Here is a 15,212-nt window from a genome sequence, read left to right on the forward strand (position 1 = left end):
TTGGTACCTAAAAATGTTTCAGGTATTTCAAAGATGGGAACAACCAGTATCTAGTCATACATTAATGTGAACATGTTTATTAAAAGTTAACCTCTTTATAAAAAGTATTATTAAACCAAGATGTGCCTAAATATTAGGGTACTTCAAGCTAAAGGTCATGTTTTATATATATATTTTATATATATATATATATAAAATATGAGATTCAAGAAAGTAATGTATCTGTCGGTTTGCTTAATAAGATTCACTAGTGCTTGCCCTTAATTCGTAGGACAGTATTGTTTAGGTTACATTAACCTGAAATTTAAAGCATAATTATTAGGATTCCAGCCTATAAATATATAATTAAAATCTATACTATATTATTGCTACCATGAAAGTCTTATCTTTGGCTGTTTTTCAAGTAGAGAAGTAAGTGTACTGTGAGCCTTTTATTTGAGATGCTGAGAGCTATTAGGATGAGTATTTCAATTTTCTTGTCAGTAGTGAACCTGATGATGTTGCAGTTATTTGAAGTAGAACTGATTGTCTCAACCAGACACACATGGGAGTGTGTTCCATTGGCCTTGGGGAGAGTGCTGCACATGCACCCTCCCTCAGCTGTGCAATCCACTGAGACTGGCTTCTCTAAGCCACGGTTGTTATCTGCTGTGTCAAGTCCTGGATGCCAGCACTGTGGCTTCTTAGAGAGGGCAGATGCTTTGTGTATTGAGCTGCAGCATTCATCATAGAAAATGCTACAAAGCTGTCTGTCTTCCCCTTCTCTCATGTTGCCCTGTTTTCATCAAGATGAAGACTGTTGGGTAAGAAAAGCTAAGTGATTTAACAAAGCATTATGGTTTAAACTTAGAAATAAACCTACAATTTTTGGTGTCCCTTTATCATAGGTGTTTAATGTATATTTTAATGATTGTAGAACTTGAATTGCTCTAGAATGTGAATGACTACCCTTGTGTTTTATTCCTTTTGGCTTTTGTTTTGTAAAGAATCTCCTGTGAGGAGTTCTGTTTTTAGAATTTAATATTGTTTGGTTACTTCCCTGACTTTAGTGAAAGATATTAGAGTACTTACTATGCCAGTATCTAACTTAAACTATGAGTATTAAATAAGTATATCTTTTACATTTAGTACAGGTACCATAACCAAAAGAGATTTCTTAGTTTTGATGGATTAAGAGATAGCATTCTGCTGTATATTATGGCAGGTACAGATATGGTCATAAAACTGAACCAGAATTTGGATTATAGAAGTGCACTTCCTAGCTGTTTTTTATTTAGGTATAGGAACACACAATGAGAACCTTATGTTTAGAATGTAGCAGTAACAACTGAGGGCAACTACACTGCAAGACTTAAATGGTTTGAGCATGTGACACTATCCTATTGTTGGGGGGAGCAGGGTATAAAAATATACATACAGGAAATTAGTTTAATAGTAAAGTTTTATATGTATGTTTAACTTCCATGATATTTATTATTTTGTAGAGACATTTGTGATTGTTTAGAGTTCTTGTTTTTATTATATTTATGTATAAGGTTGACTTTTTTTAAATAAATAAGCCAAAATTCTTTTGAATGCCTCTGTCATCTTTTGCAAAGAAAGATAGTTTAAAAAGTACAAAACTTAAAATAATTAAGAACAAATTGTTTAGGTCTAACAGGTTATGAAGGTGGCAGTGAGACATTTCAAAGCTGGAATATGTACAAAGTTTAAGTTTTGTTTAGGTTCCTTTTTGGTTCAGTAAATTAGGAAAGGGATGCATTTGGCAGGGTGGGAATGAAGCAGAAATGAAACAATTCTAATTAAAATAATTATTTTCCCAGTTCATCTATGTGTGTGTGCGCACGTGTGTGTGTGCGTGTGTGTGTATGTATGTCCCCTTACCCCTTTTCGTTCTTGGCCCATGCTTGCTTTTACTTTTTTACCACTGTTATTTACTTATTCCTATAGCATGAGTGAACGTCATTTCATAACAGTCAAGGCCGTGACGTTCGGATGCCCTCCCTCCCCTGGTAATTTTAAGTGCAGTGAACCCTTTTTCCTTTGTCATTTCCATGGGTTACCAAATATGTCTAAAATTCAAACACCTTCACTGGACCATGCATGTTTTTAATCTGAAAGATGAGTAGTACTCAGAGGGTCTGTGTATTTTTTAAGTGACTACAATGTTTTTTTGCTTGTCTGAAAACTTAACTTTTCCCTTTTATAATTTTACATTATTTTATAGTAAATCCTTCTAAGTATAGCTTCTTTTATTAGACATGCAAAGAGAATGATCACACAACTAAGTTTTCAACAAACATTTATGTACATGCCAATGTATGCATGAGACATCTTTCAATTAAAAATGTTTAAACTGATTTTTAAAAAAGTACCACTATACCAATGAGGATAAACTGATTTTTTAACTTATATTTTATAGATCTAGTTTTACAGTTTTGGAAAAGAGCAGTTTTTAAAATTAATACATAAGCTGTTTAAAATGGTCTTCTCTTTAGAGTAAGTCTCACATTTAATGGTCATTTGCTACTTGGATTTTCTTGTCCAATTAATAGTGACATTTGACATTGTATTTAGTCTTTCCTTCCATTCATTAAACAGATCTTATTGTGCATGTAGGGAGTATAGAATTCTACATTTAATCTTATGAGATCATACTGTTTACAAAATTTTATGAAATTAATGCTTTCTTCAGTAAGCAATCTTACATTGCAGGCAGACTCCTGTCAAGTTTTGTCTTTCAAAATGGTCATTAGCAAGTTATCAAAAGTAATAATAGGGCAGTAAAGTAACAGAATTCCTTTTAAACCCATAGTAAGCTCTTCTGGCATGAATTTATAGCCCTCTTCTACCCTTCCAGCCAAAGGTCATTCCAAATGCTATATGTGGAATTTGTCTGAAGGGTAAGGAGTCCAACAAGAAAGGAAAGGCTGAATCACTTATACACTGCTCCCAATGTGAGAATAGTGGTAAGTATTGAAATGTCTTTTTAAAATTTTAACCACCGTATTTGTTGGTTCAAAAACTAGAATTTATAGTTTCAGGTAGATTTCAACCAGAGTCATCAAATAAATACACAGGGTAGCTTGTGAGGCAGACACAGTCCATGTGTTTTCTTCTGCATTGTATTTTCATTTCTCTTTGGTGATTTGACATTATAGCTATTCTCTGCAAGTCCTAAAGCAAACTAGCATTTTATGTGCCATATTAAGTTAAAAATTCTTATGTGAGATACTACTAATACTGGTTTTGATTTAGGCCATCCTTCTTGCCTGGATATGACAGTGGAGCTTGTTTCTATGATTAAGACCTACCCATGGCAGTGTATGGAATGTAAAACATGCATTATATGTGGACAACCCCACCATGAAGAAGAAATGATGTTCTGTGATGTGTGTGACAGAGGTTATCATACTTTTTGTGTGGGCCTTGGTGCTATTCCATCAGGTAAAGATTAAAAAAAGAACAAGCTATCTTTGGGTGATAAGACTCTCCCAGCACTGCACTCCAAAAGGCTGCATAAATGTTATCATGACATGCAGAGCTTGTGGACTCCTATGTGCAAATATGACCAAAGCTGTGATTATATGGGTCATGTCCATCAGCTTTTCATCCCCAGACAATTCCAACTAAAGGATAAATGAGAGGCCAGAATGCCCAGACTAAGTTTTGGAAGTACAGTTCTATATGAGCTGGTGTTTTTCTACTGAAATACTTAAGTAACAGCATCATCTTGTTTCAAAGCCTTTATTTTTATGTTATCTATTTAGAAACTTAACACAATGACTATGTCTTTATACATTTCTATAGAAATCGATTACAGATTTCTGTAAATTGAGGCAGCATGACAATTCCAGGTAACTTTAGAACAGAGTTGAATAAATCACAGTAATTGGACTAAAACATTACACAGATAATTGTGTAATTTTAGAACTTACTTGCATAGTTAACACTGTATAATACTCTTATAAAATATATCCCTACAACGAAGTTTCCTGGGAATCATTAAGCAAGCGACATAATTGTTTTTCTGTAGTAATTCAGATCAAGTATGTGGTACAATTTATCATTGTGCTGTTAAAAACTTAAAAGTTTTAAAGTGCTGTCAGCAGAGTACACCAGGACTTGAAAGAATGCTGTTAAGACACACAGCTGCCAGGGAGCAGGAGAGAAAAAGGCTTAAAAAAGCCAAATTCCAGAATGGGTTTTGAACTTTTGAAGTATGTATTGAACTTTAGAAGTATGATAGTGTTTGAATTTCAGGAAAGATTGTACTTTTTTAAAGGTCCGTATCATTGTATGGCATTGCATCTCTCCCATCCCCCTTGACTTGCAATGAATTTTGCATGGCATTGATTACTTTAAGTTTACATTTTTCTCCTTAAGGAACTCATAGTGCCCGTCTCACCACAAAATCCACAGAGGAATATCATTAGTGATAGCTAAGGAAGAAGAGTTTAGATGGGCTTAAAATTCAGTCCTGTAAAGATAATTTTTCATTCCATATTAACAATTTTTTTCCTAGGTCGCTGGATTTGTGACTGTTGTCAGCGGGCCCCCCCAACACCCAGGAAAGTGGGCAGAAGGGGAAAACAGCAAAGAGGGATAAAATAGTTTTGACTCTAATACTGTATATGCATTTAAGTGGAATATTTGGTGCCAATTTATTTACAACATTTTCATTTTATGCCAATAAAAGATTTTTTTCTTGCAAATTATGAGCTTAAAATCTGCAGTTGATTTATTTCTGTCAAAAGCTACTCTTACCCTCCAAACTAATTCCGGGTAGAGAAATCATCTTCCAAAGTATTTTATAGTAACCCTGGCTCACTCCAAAATTCAGTGGAAATGTTTAGNAACAATTTTTTTCCTAGGTCGCTGGATTTGTGACTGTTGTCAGCGGGCCCCCCCAACACCCAGGAAAGTGGGCAGAAGGGGGAAAAACAGCAAAGAGGGATAAAATAGTTTTTGACTCTAATACTGTATATGCATTTAAGTGGAATATTTGGTGCCAATTTATTTACAACATTTTCATTTTTATGCCAATAAAAGATTTTTTTCTGCAAATTATGAGCTTAAAATCTGCAGTTGATTTATTTCTGTCAAAAGCTACTCTTACCCTCCAAACTAATTCCGGGTAGAGAAATCATCTTCCAAAGTATTTTATAGTAACCCTGGCTCACTCCAAAAATTCAGTGGAAATGTTTAGCAACTTAAGATACTTAACTATTTCACCATAGCCCCAAAAGTTAATTTTCATGAAACTTCCTAATCTACATTGTTTCTGGCCTACCATAGGTAGCATTAACAAAGTTATTTAATAACTAAAGAATTTTCATAGGTATGACAAATGGCCTAGTAAGATTTGGTGCAGCTGGATTTAGAGTTGTCATTATTGGACTGGTACAGGAACAAAGCTTGTAAATACCTGCCTGCCAGGAAATCCCTTTTGTATAGAAAAGTACCATCCCTACTTGGGGTACAGGCACGAGGCTTTAGTCCAGGCTCAGGGAAGTGTACATAAATCATTTCCAACTTGATTTTAGTAACTCTTGAAAACTTACACCTTGAACTTCGCTTAGAATCTCCAGAATAAAATTACAAAGTATCCACCTTTGATCTGTGTCACAGCATGAAAGGTTGCTCTACTTTTTTTTTATATATAAACCTAAGATACTGCAATCATTTTTAGTCAACCTGCCTAATGAAAATGGAGTCTGAACACTTTATTGTGCACAGTCCTTTTACAGGAGTTTTGATATTTAAAAGAAAATACTGTGCTTGCTGCTTTTCCTATTTTTGGGGGTAACTGAGGTAACAAAACTGCGTATGGCTTTATTTTTCCATCCCTTGACTAGAAAAAGGTAACTAGAACTTCAACCAAGTACAAGTACCAAGGTTCACAGCAAACTGCAATCAGCTTCACAGACGGAGGGTTTATACCCCAGAGCGTGGTCAATGACTCAAAAGAGAATTTCAAGTACCAGTTTCAAAATGCTAATTAATATCGTCCAGAGAACAGATTCCTCCTCTTGCGAGGCGTCTTCCGGGGCACGAGCGTGCTTCTGGCCTGCATCTGCACCGTCGGCGGGGTAGGCGGCCTCGCCGAACGGGTGCTGCTCGGCCGTGCCGTCGTAGTACACCTTCATCTCGAACTCGCTCTCCAGGTGGGACGGGTGTCCGTAGACGCCGATGCCCACTGGGCGCCGGAAGTGCGCGGGGATGGACACAGCGTCCGGGCCGCAGGTGGCCGACTGCAGCTCGTAGTCGTCGAAGCTGGGGTGCAGGCTGCTGGCCGAGACGTACAGGTCCGCATCGCCCTTGAGGCTGCGCATCCTGAGGACTATCTTGCCCTCGTGGTTCAGCCGCAAGTAGCTGTAGTTCCCGGCGCCTATCTGGCCCTGGACGACGTGCAGGAGCACCCACTCCTCGGGGACCTCCTCCTCGTCCGCGCAGCTCACCGGGGACAGGATCTGCGAGGTCAGGAGCAGCAGCAGGGCCATCGTCCAGGGCGCGGCCCTCCCGCGGGGAGCGGCCATGGCTGGCGGGTCAGCTCCGGGGTCTGCAAGTGGGTCAGCGCTGCTGGGGACACGGGAGGCGCTCAGTACCGGAGCCCGTCCCCGTCGTCCGCCCGCGGGGCCACGGCGCGTCCAGGCGCCCGGTCTGTCGCTGGGACTGTCCCTTCCCACCCGCGTGAGGCCCCGAGGAAGACGGGGTGGGCTAACCCCTCCCCCTAGCGCGGCGCCCACCAGGGGCAGGGGCAGGGCCGCTATGGCACTCTCGGACTCACCACCGCTCCCCACAAGGGGCCGAACCATACGCATCCGGACCCGAGGCCGGAGCCTCGCCAGGGAGGCGGAAGTGACGCCAGGCCCGGAAGTGAGCAGGCCGGAAGCGAGGCCTCGCCTGCTGCCGCGAGATAGTGAAAGGGGCGTGGGCGCTAGGGGCTGCAGGCTAGTAACCATAGCGGCGGGCGTGAGTCGCGGGCTAGTAACCATAGCGGCGCGCGTGAGTCGCGGGCTAGTAACCATAGCGGCGCGCGTGGGGCGGAGCGTGGCGCTAGTTCTCCGCGTGCCCTCCTGGGAGCTGGGTGCCGTGAGTCCTCTCCAGCGCGCTGCTCTCGGCTCGGAGTCGGCGCGGAACCCGAGCTGCTGCTCTGGGACGTGTGCCTAGGGCGCCGGGCTGGAGCGCGGGGCCTGCGCGGGTGTTCCGCGGGTGTTCCGCCGGTGCTCGCGGCTCCGCTGAGGTCTCTATGGGGGGATTTGAGGGTTCGGCCGTGACCGCTCCTAACGGCGGAGACGCGCGCTCTGGACCAGAGCCGTTGCCCGCTGTCTCGTCACCCCAAGCCTCCTCCTGACGCCGTGCTGGTGCGAGGGTCTCCAGGGGAATTAGGGGCACAAATCGGGCCCGAGCGTCCGGGCTGCCGTGGCACGAAGGCGCAGGATCGGCGCTTTGAGAACTGAGCGCCTGTGGAGTTCGGAGGAAAAGGGCGCAGGTGGTTATTTTAATTAAAGCAGCTATGTATAAAGAGAACTCAGACTTCTTTAAAAGATTCAGTAGTTTAGGAACGAACCAGGGCTGTAGAAATGCCCAGGATCCTGCACCACCCATCGGTTCTGGGCTCCGAGGGCGGGGGCGTGGACCCTGAGGGCTCCTGAATTATGCCCACTGCCTTTCACCCTGCATGGTAACTACCAGGCTAGGTTTTCCTAACTCGAGCCAAACAGCAAGTTTCTGGCTTGCTTAGTCACTAAAAGAAAAAAATTTCGATCTTTTCTAATCAGAAGGGAGTAATTTTCTCTTTCTAAAAATCCTGGGCAGAAGGAAATGCCCTGAATTTTATGAGTGGTACTCCTCGAGTAGTAGAGAGTTCATCTTTTTATGTATTTCTAAATTTTCTACAATTGACACACACTGTACCAGTAAAGGGGTATTAAGTCTACAGCTTCCAGTTTATCTGGAATTGCTGCCTTGTGTTTACTGACTTAACTTTAAGACAAGGGTTTCTTTAGCAGTCACTTGCCACTGGTTTTTCCTGAAGTGCTTACCTAGTCTTAGATGCACTAGAATCTCACTAAAATAATAAATTTAGTTTATTTTCCCTGACTTGTTCTGTGCACATGCGTACACGGATATCGCTGGGGATATCCTAGAACACTGATTATCCCCTAGCGTTGGCACAGCAGGGAGAGGAGGTAGGGATAGTCCAATTCCGTGTGTTGGCTGCTAATGCTTATTCTTTGCAATAATTTACTGTAGGGCTGCAGGATGAGTAAGCCTGTGGTCAGTTTTCCACGTTGTTACAGGTTGTTGCAGTTGAACTGTTTGTCACTGCCTAAGGTGAGTCTTGAGCTTTTACCCTCCTGAATTTGTTTCTGAGTTCCATCAGTCACTCAGCAACATCCTGCAGTGTCACTGAAGCATGCTACTTCAAGGTACCCACATCAGTCAAGGTAGGCTGACAGAAGTGACCTCAGCTTCATGCAATAAATGTTTCTCTCTTGCTTACACAGCAGTCCAGCCTGGTGTCCTGGTCACCCTTCAGTGGGAGCAGCACAAGCCACCAGGTGCCACCACCATGGCCCCTCTTCTTAGCCTTTGGAGCCCTCTGCCTCCAGCATGAAGGGCTGTGCATGCGTGGTGTGTTTTCCAGACCAGAAATTGGTGCACGGCTACCCTCGACTCCAGAGAGGCTGGAAATGTGGTCCTGCCATGTTCTTGGTGGCTCCAGGGAGGAAGCAGAAAAGAGCTTGGGACAACTGCCAGACCACAGAAATAGAAAAATGAATTTTTTAACAGAAAAATAACTTTCTACGGAAATGATTTTAGGGGCCATCTGAGAGGATGAGAGGATAGGTTGGGGTTCAGTTAGCTGCCCTGGATTCATGTCCTGGACACAGACATGTATGTGTGTGTGTGTGTGTGTGTCAGTGTGTCCCTGACAATGATTCTGCCTGCACCAGACACTCCTTCATCCCCGTCTGCACCATCCTGCCATGGAGCAGGAGAGGCAGGGGAGGTAGGCATTGAAGCCGAGTACACTGAGGCAGAGGTAGGCATTGAAGCCGAGTACACTGAGGCAGAGGTAGGCATTGAAGCCGAGAACACTGAGGAACGAGGAGAGGTAGGCATTGAAACTGAGAACACAGGAATGGGCAGAGGTAGACATTGAAGCTGAGAACACTGAGGCAGAAGTAGGCATTGAAACGGAGAACACTGAGGAGCGGAGGTGTTGGGCAGCTGGAGAGGTGGGACGTCCGCTCCTGCACACTGGGGCCAGGCTGACCAAGAGGTTCTGAGCGCAGGCTTCCTCCTGAAGGTGGCTTATGTGTCCTGACAAGGCTTCTTCCCTCTTTGGCTTCACACCATTGTTTTCTGTGAACTCTTCACACTAGTGAGTCTTGGTGTTATCTCTTTACTATGCACACATCAGGAAATGCAAGCACATTCATGTTCTGTCTTTATTTTGGAAATAATTCCAGCGATGTCAGACGTTGGATGTCAGGAGATCGTTTTTTGTTGTTTCTGCTTTTGTTTGTTTGTTTGTTTTTGAGACAGGGTCTCTATCGCCCAGGCTAGAGTGCAGTGGCACAATCTTGGCTCACCACAACCTCTGCCTTCTGGGTTCAAATGATTCTCCCGCCTCAGCCTTCCAGGTAGCTGGGACTACAGACACGCGCCACCACGCCCAGCTAGTTTCTGTATTTTTAGTAGAGACGGGGCTTCACTACGTTGGCCAGGCTGGTCTTGAACTCCTGACCTTGTGATCCACCTGCTTCAGCCTCCCAAAGTGCTGCGAATACAGGTGTAAGCCACTGTGCCCAGTGTCTGCTTTTGTTTTTAAGACATGAAGGGGTCCTGTGCTTCAGGCATGGAAGAGGTCTTCAGGTCTTCGGATTGCCTTTCTCCGATGACCCTGGGCTCTCTGACCACACACCTTTCACCAAACCCATTTGGATCGGACAGCTTTTTGTATGTGCGCATGTTTGGGTGCATGCGTGGGATTCTGTGTGTGCATGTGTGTATACAGGTGTGAGATTTTGTGTGTGTGTATGCGTGTATGTGATCTCTTGATCTCTTGCTTCACAGCTGCCCATACCTTAACTTCTTCCTTGTAAGCTTCACTGCACCGTTCTTCCCAAGATCTCCTAGCACCATCTCAACCGTTGGGTCACCCTGGACTCTTGCTGTCGATTGCTTGTTCTAGTCTTACTTCAGGGTTCAGTCCCAATAGGACACACACAGATCACTGTGTAGACGTATGCAGGGTATTGTCATTTCATTTGTACAGTTTTCATTTTGTAGGCAATTTTATTCGTTTGTTAATACTGCAGTGACAAACTAATGCAGATTTGGTGGTTTAAAACAGCACAAGTGGATTATCTTACAGTTCTGGAGGTCACAAATCCAAAATGGGTTTCAAACTGTGCTAAAATCAGGGTGGCATTGGGGCTGGCTCCTTCCAGAGTCTTCGGGTGAAAACTCTTCTCCGTGCCTTTTCCAGCTTCTAGAGGCCACCACAGGCCTCAGCTCTTGGCTCCTTTTACTGTCTTAAGAACGGTAACCACAGCAGGTTGAGTCCTTCTCACGGTGCATCATCATCCCAGCTTTTCTCTCTCTAGCTTAGTGAAGGAAAGTATTTAAATTGAACATATCCAGATAATCCAGGATAATCTCTCTTCTGAAGCCCATCTGATTAGTAACCTCAAGTCCCTTGGCTGTGTAACCTAATGTTTGCAGAGGTTCTGGGGATGAGCATGTGGACATCTTAGGGAGAGTGTTACTCTGTCCCCAGTGTGCCCTGGGGTATTTAGACTCCTCAACATTCAGCTAATAGGTACTATTTTATGTAATTGGTACAAAAGGGCAATGCTGGGTGCTCTGTAATCATTTAGAAATGAGAGAAACAAGATAACTTTTTGAGTGTTATGCTCTAAAATGGACACATTGGATTAGAGAAGAGATGTCTGTTTCTTCCACAGTTACTTGAAAGAAATTTTGGTGCAATGCCTAGAGGAAGTTACAGCTGATGTTTCAGCATTTGACATAATGTATCCAAAGCAGAATCTATGCTTCTCCCCTGCCGGAACCTGTTCTGCCCCAGCTCAGAAAGTGAGGTATCTTGTTGTTCAGGCCAGAAAGCTAGGAGCCACTCCTGATTCCTCAAATTCCTCTTCAGCAACCAACCCGTACTGGCTTCCATCAGTCCTAGCTCAGAAATAACGTGTGGTGTCCATCTGCTTAAACCCTGCTCTTAGGCTCCAGCACCAATGATCTTTTGAAAAATAGAAGTTTCAAATTTGTAAATACTTCATTAAAGTTTTTGTTCATCCTTCTTGATATTTTATATATCTAAGCATTACTGTTTTTGTTGTCTCAGCATCCACATCCTCTTGGCAAAAAAATCATCTAGTCCTGGATTTCCGCTGGACTACCACCCTTCTCCCTCTGCTGGCCAGGACTCAGTGGAGAGCTTTGTGTCCCAGGCCTGACTTCTTGGCATCATTTCATCCTTCTGATTACATGATTAATTCAAACATGGAAAGTGTCTCAGACAGGCCCAAACTCATGAGAAATGTTCAAGGATCAATGGAAAGAGATGCTTTCTTCCCCAGCGCCCTGCAATGTGGGAGGCCACACTCGGGTGCTGTTGGCCGTCTTTTTGCCACCGCATAGGAACAGACAATGAGCAGCACCTAGACAGGTGGAGCTGAGGGTTGGGGAGACCAGGGGGCTGTCCTGACGGTGTTGATGAAGCTGCTGTAGCCAGTCATGTGCTAACCTTTTAATTACACATTAAACTCCTTTTCTTTCCATCGGATTAGGTCGAGCTTGCTTTCTGAGACACGAAGTAAACATTTTTCAGTGTCATTTTTAAAAACATCTGCATTGTATTCCACTCAATGTAAGAACCATTGCTACGTTTCATATTATTATCAATGTTACAATGGACAGCCTTGAAGAAATACATTTTGGAAAAGGTAGAAGGATTTATTTGTTATAAATTTATAAAAGTAGAATTTTTGATTGCCAGATAAGTTTATGTTAATTTATTCTCTTACCAGCAGTGTATGTGAAAATGTTTTTTTGTGTGTGCGTTCATGATTTATTTATTTTGTTTTATTTTTTTTGGTACGGAGTTTCGCTCTTGTCGCCCAGGCCGGAGTGCAATGGCGCAATTTCGACTCGTTGCATCCTCAGCCTCCCAGGTTCAAGCGATGATTCTCCTGCCTCAGCCTCCCGAGTAGCTGGGATTACAGGCGCCCGCCACCATGCCCGGCTAATTTTTGTTTTTTTAGTAGAGAGGGAGTTTCACCATGTTGGTCAGGATGGTCTCAAAGTCCTGATCTTGTGATCCGCCCGCCTCAGCCTCCCAGAGTGCCAGGATTGCAAGTGTGAGCCACTGCGCCTGGCCTGACTGTTGCATTTAACAAGGCACAAATACATGTTAATTTTATTCTGTGGCGTAAAGTCCATTCTTTCTTTGTTGACTTTCTGTCTTGATGACCTTTCTAGTGCTGTCAGTGGAGTATTGAAATTCCCCAGTATTACTGTGTTGCTATGTCATTTCTTAGGTCTAGTCATAATTGTTTTATGAATTTGGGAGCTTCTGTGTTAAGTGTGTATGTATTTAGGATATGATATTTTTCTATTGGACTAATCCTTTTATCATTATATAATGTCCCTCTTTGTCCTTTTTTTTTTTTTAACTGTTGTTACTTTCAAGTCTATTTGTGTTGTTTTATGTAAGAATAGCTTCTCCTGCTTGCTTTTTGTTTCCATTTGTGTGGAATATCTTTTTCTTCTCCTTTACCTTAAGTTTATGTGAGTTCCTATGTGTTATATGAGTCTCTTGAAAACACCAGATACTTGATTGGTGTATTTTTATCCATTCTGCCATTTTGTGTCTTTCGAGTGGAGCACTGAGACCATTTACATTCAACGTTAGTATTGAGATGTGGGGTACTGCTCTATGTATTATGTTAATTCTTGCCTAAATACCCTTTTTTCATTGTGTTATTGTTTACAGGGCCTGTGAGATTTATGTTTTAAGGAGGTTGTTTTTGGTGTATTTCAAGGTTTTGTTTCAAGATTTAGAACTTCTTTTACCATTTCTTGTAGTGCTAGCTTAGTAGCGGCAGATTCTCTCAGCATTTGTTTGTCTAAAAAAGACTTTATCTTTCCTTCGTTTGTGAAGCTTAGTTTTGCTGGATGCAGAATTCTTAGCTGACAATCATTTTGTTTAAGGGGGCTAAAGATACGACCTCAATCCCTTCTGGCTTATAAATTTTCTGCTGAGAAGTCAGCTGTGAATCTGATAGGTTTTCCTTTATAGGTTACCTGGTGCTTTTGTCTCACAGCTCTAAAGATTCTTTCATTCTTCCTGACTTTAAATAACCAGATGACTATACCTGGGTCATGATCCTTTGTGATGAATTTCTCAGGAGTTCTTTGAGAGAGTATCAGTTGCTATGTTAGAAGGGGTATATACACTTTCCCTAAGTTGGTCCAGGGGAGGCATCCTGGTTTCTCAGGTGATGGGCAGGGCCATAGTGTTCCCAAGAGTTTATGTCTTTTGTGTTTGGCTACCAGGGTGGGTAGAGAAAAACCATCAGGTGGGGGCAGGGTTAAGTGGGTCTGGGCTCAGACTCTGTCTAGGCAGGGCTTGCTGCAGCTGCTGTGGGAGATGTGGGAGTGGTTCTTGAGCCAATGGAGGTATGTTCCAGAAGGGATTATGGCTGTGTCTGCTGCATTACATAGGTTGCCAGGGAAGTGGGGGAAAGCTGGTAGTGGAAGACCTCACCCAGCTCCCACGCAGTTTGTGAGGCTGGTCTTGCTCCCACAGTGCCCAGCACCAGGTTTAGACACAGACGGCCTGTGTGTGGGACTCAGTCCCAGCCCAGGCCATAAGCTTCCACGCTGAGAAAGCAAGCACGGCTGGCTTTCAGGTCTTGCTCTCCCCATCTGCCCACAATGTTGGCAGCTCCTGGGCTCCTATCTGTAGCAGTTCCCCTTTACCCACTCCTGATTCTGCTCAAGGAAGAGGAAGTTCGTGCCCAGTCTGAATTATCACAGAATTCTGTTGGAAGCTTCTTTCACCCTAGAGCTCTCCCGATTCCGCTGTCTTTTCTGAGGGAGGACCTCTGTGAGGTGCAGTCGGGGGTGGCTTCCCTGGACTCGAGCTGGAGACTGGGAGTGCCTACAAGGCTCTTCTCACTGCTGCTTCTACTTGATATTTCGCTTGGCTGCCTAAATATGCTTCAGCTCTAGGTAAGGTTACATCCTTCTCCTGTGATATGGATTTTTAGATTCCCCAGTGGGGATGTGTGTTTGGAGGCAGTTTTTTCCCCTCACATTTTGGGAACTCACAGTTTTTTGCATGTCTCGTGGAATTTGCAGTGGCCTGCTGCTTCTTTCAAAGGATCTGTGAATTCTTTCAGTTCTTTTGGTACATTCCTGCAGTGGTTCTTGGAACAGAACTTCACAGTATGAGTCTCCACATGCCTTTCAGTCCATCCTAGTGGGAGATGCACATTATCCCTGCCTCCTGTCTGCCATCTTCTTGCCTAACCGCTTTAAAGGGTTATTGTAAGAATGATATAATCTATGTACTCATATATACAAACCTGCTTCTTAGTGTCTACAAAAGTAAATATCATTTACTGTAAATTGTAAAGTTGTCTGTAAATTGTAAATTGGCATGCAAATACTATTATTTGTAAAATGTACTGCTGAATTCTATGGGAATTACAGAAGAGAATAAGATAATTATACTGCAACAAAAGTTTATGTTGAAGAAAACGATGAAACTCAGTCACAATTTGAAGAGTGTATTATTAACATTTTTGAAACAACTATGATGTTTTGTGTATTCTTTGTCTGTCTCGCAAGATGTTTTATGCTTTGGGAAGCAGTGGATCTGGTGACAGCAGCTTCATATTGTCCCCTGAGGACACATCTGCCCAACACCTACTGCCATGCTCAAGTTACAGAGTCTGCAGAGTAACCATGGTAGCTTTGGAAGGTGTAGCTATTTTCATATGACACTCAAAGTATCTTTGAAATATTAAAAACAAGTGAGATAAAATTGTGAATTGGAGACAAATGTGCCTTAAAATAACGTACACATGCTTTTATTTTGTTTTCTCCAAATATTGAGACTTTTCAAGCCTTTAAAATCACCTTTTATTTATTTTATTTTATTTTATTTT

General features: G+C 42.8%; 3 protein-coding genes across 11 annotated transcripts in view; 2 read left to right on the forward strand and 1 right to left on the reverse strand.

Annotated features, from left to right (window-relative positions):
- PHF10 (PHD finger protein 10) overlaps positions 1 to 5,070 on the forward strand; it is a 22,717-nt gene extending 17,647 nt beyond the window's left edge. For 2 of the 4 annotated variants that reach the window (XM_017895016.1, XM_017895000.1), the window contains exons 10-12: positions 2,861 to 2,969; positions 3,259 to 3,447; positions 4,875 to 5,070. In XM_017895016.1, coding sequence (XP_017750505.1) covers positions 2,861 to 2,969; positions 3,259 to 3,447; positions 4,875 to 4,960 — 384 coding nt within the window. In that variant the 3' untranslated portion in view covers positions 4,961 to 5,070. Of the gene's footprint in view, positions 1 to 2,860; positions 2,970 to 3,258; positions 3,448 to 4,525; positions 4,832 to 4,874 lie in introns of those variants that run through there. The other 2 variants (XM_017895010.1, XM_017894991.1) reach the window with 1 other exon arrangement.
- A 241-nt stretch (positions 5,071 to 5,311) lies between these two features.
- On the reverse strand, positions 5,312 to 7,038 carry CUNH6orf120 (chromosome unknown C6orf120 homolog). Of its 2 annotated transcripts, XM_017895034.1 has the most exons (2): positions 6,791 to 6,885; positions 5,312 to 6,579 (listed from the first exon to the last, which is right to left on the reverse strand). In XM_017895034.1, the coding sequence occupies exon 2, from the start codon at positions 6,537 to 6,539 to the stop codon at positions 5,964 to 5,966; it is 576 nt and encodes a 191-aa protein (XP_017750523.1). In that variant the 5' UTR covers positions 6,540 to 6,579; positions 6,791 to 6,885; the 3' UTR covers positions 5,312 to 5,963. The 2 variants fall into 2 exon arrangements, with proteins under 2 accessions (XP_017750523.1, XP_017750516.1); XM_017895027.1 differs by having other exon boundaries at positions 5,312 to 7,038.
- A 5,361-nt stretch (positions 7,039 to 12,399) lies between these two features.
- WDR27 (WD repeat domain 27) overlaps positions 12,400 to 15,212 on the forward strand; it is a 248,528-nt gene continuing 245,715 nt past the window's right edge. For all 5 annotated transcript variants that reach the window (XR_001889728.1, XR_001889726.1, XM_017894959.1 and 2 more), the window contains exon 1: positions 12,400 to 15,025. Coding sequence is in view for 3 of the 5 variants with exons in the window: in XM_017894959.1 (XP_017750448.1) it covers positions 14,979 to 15,025 (47 nt within the window). In the remaining 2 variants the exon portion in view is untranslated. The remainder of the gene's footprint in view (positions 15,026 to 15,212) is intronic.

This window comes from Rhinopithecus bieti, unplaced genomic scaffold, assembly GCF_001698545.2.
Source record: "Rhinopithecus bieti isolate Rb0 unplaced genomic scaffold, ASM169854v2 scaffold_1017, whole genome shotgun sequence".
NCBI classification, from domain to species: Eukaryota; Metazoa; Chordata; class Mammalia; order Primates; family Cercopithecidae; genus Rhinopithecus; species Rhinopithecus bieti.

Bases quoted from the DNA above. Each gene is read 5' to 3' on its own strand.
- CUNH6orf120 (XM_017895027.1), bottom strand. From the start codon at position 7,031: ATGGTTACTAGCCCGCGACTCACGCGCGCCGCTATGGTTACTAGCCCG.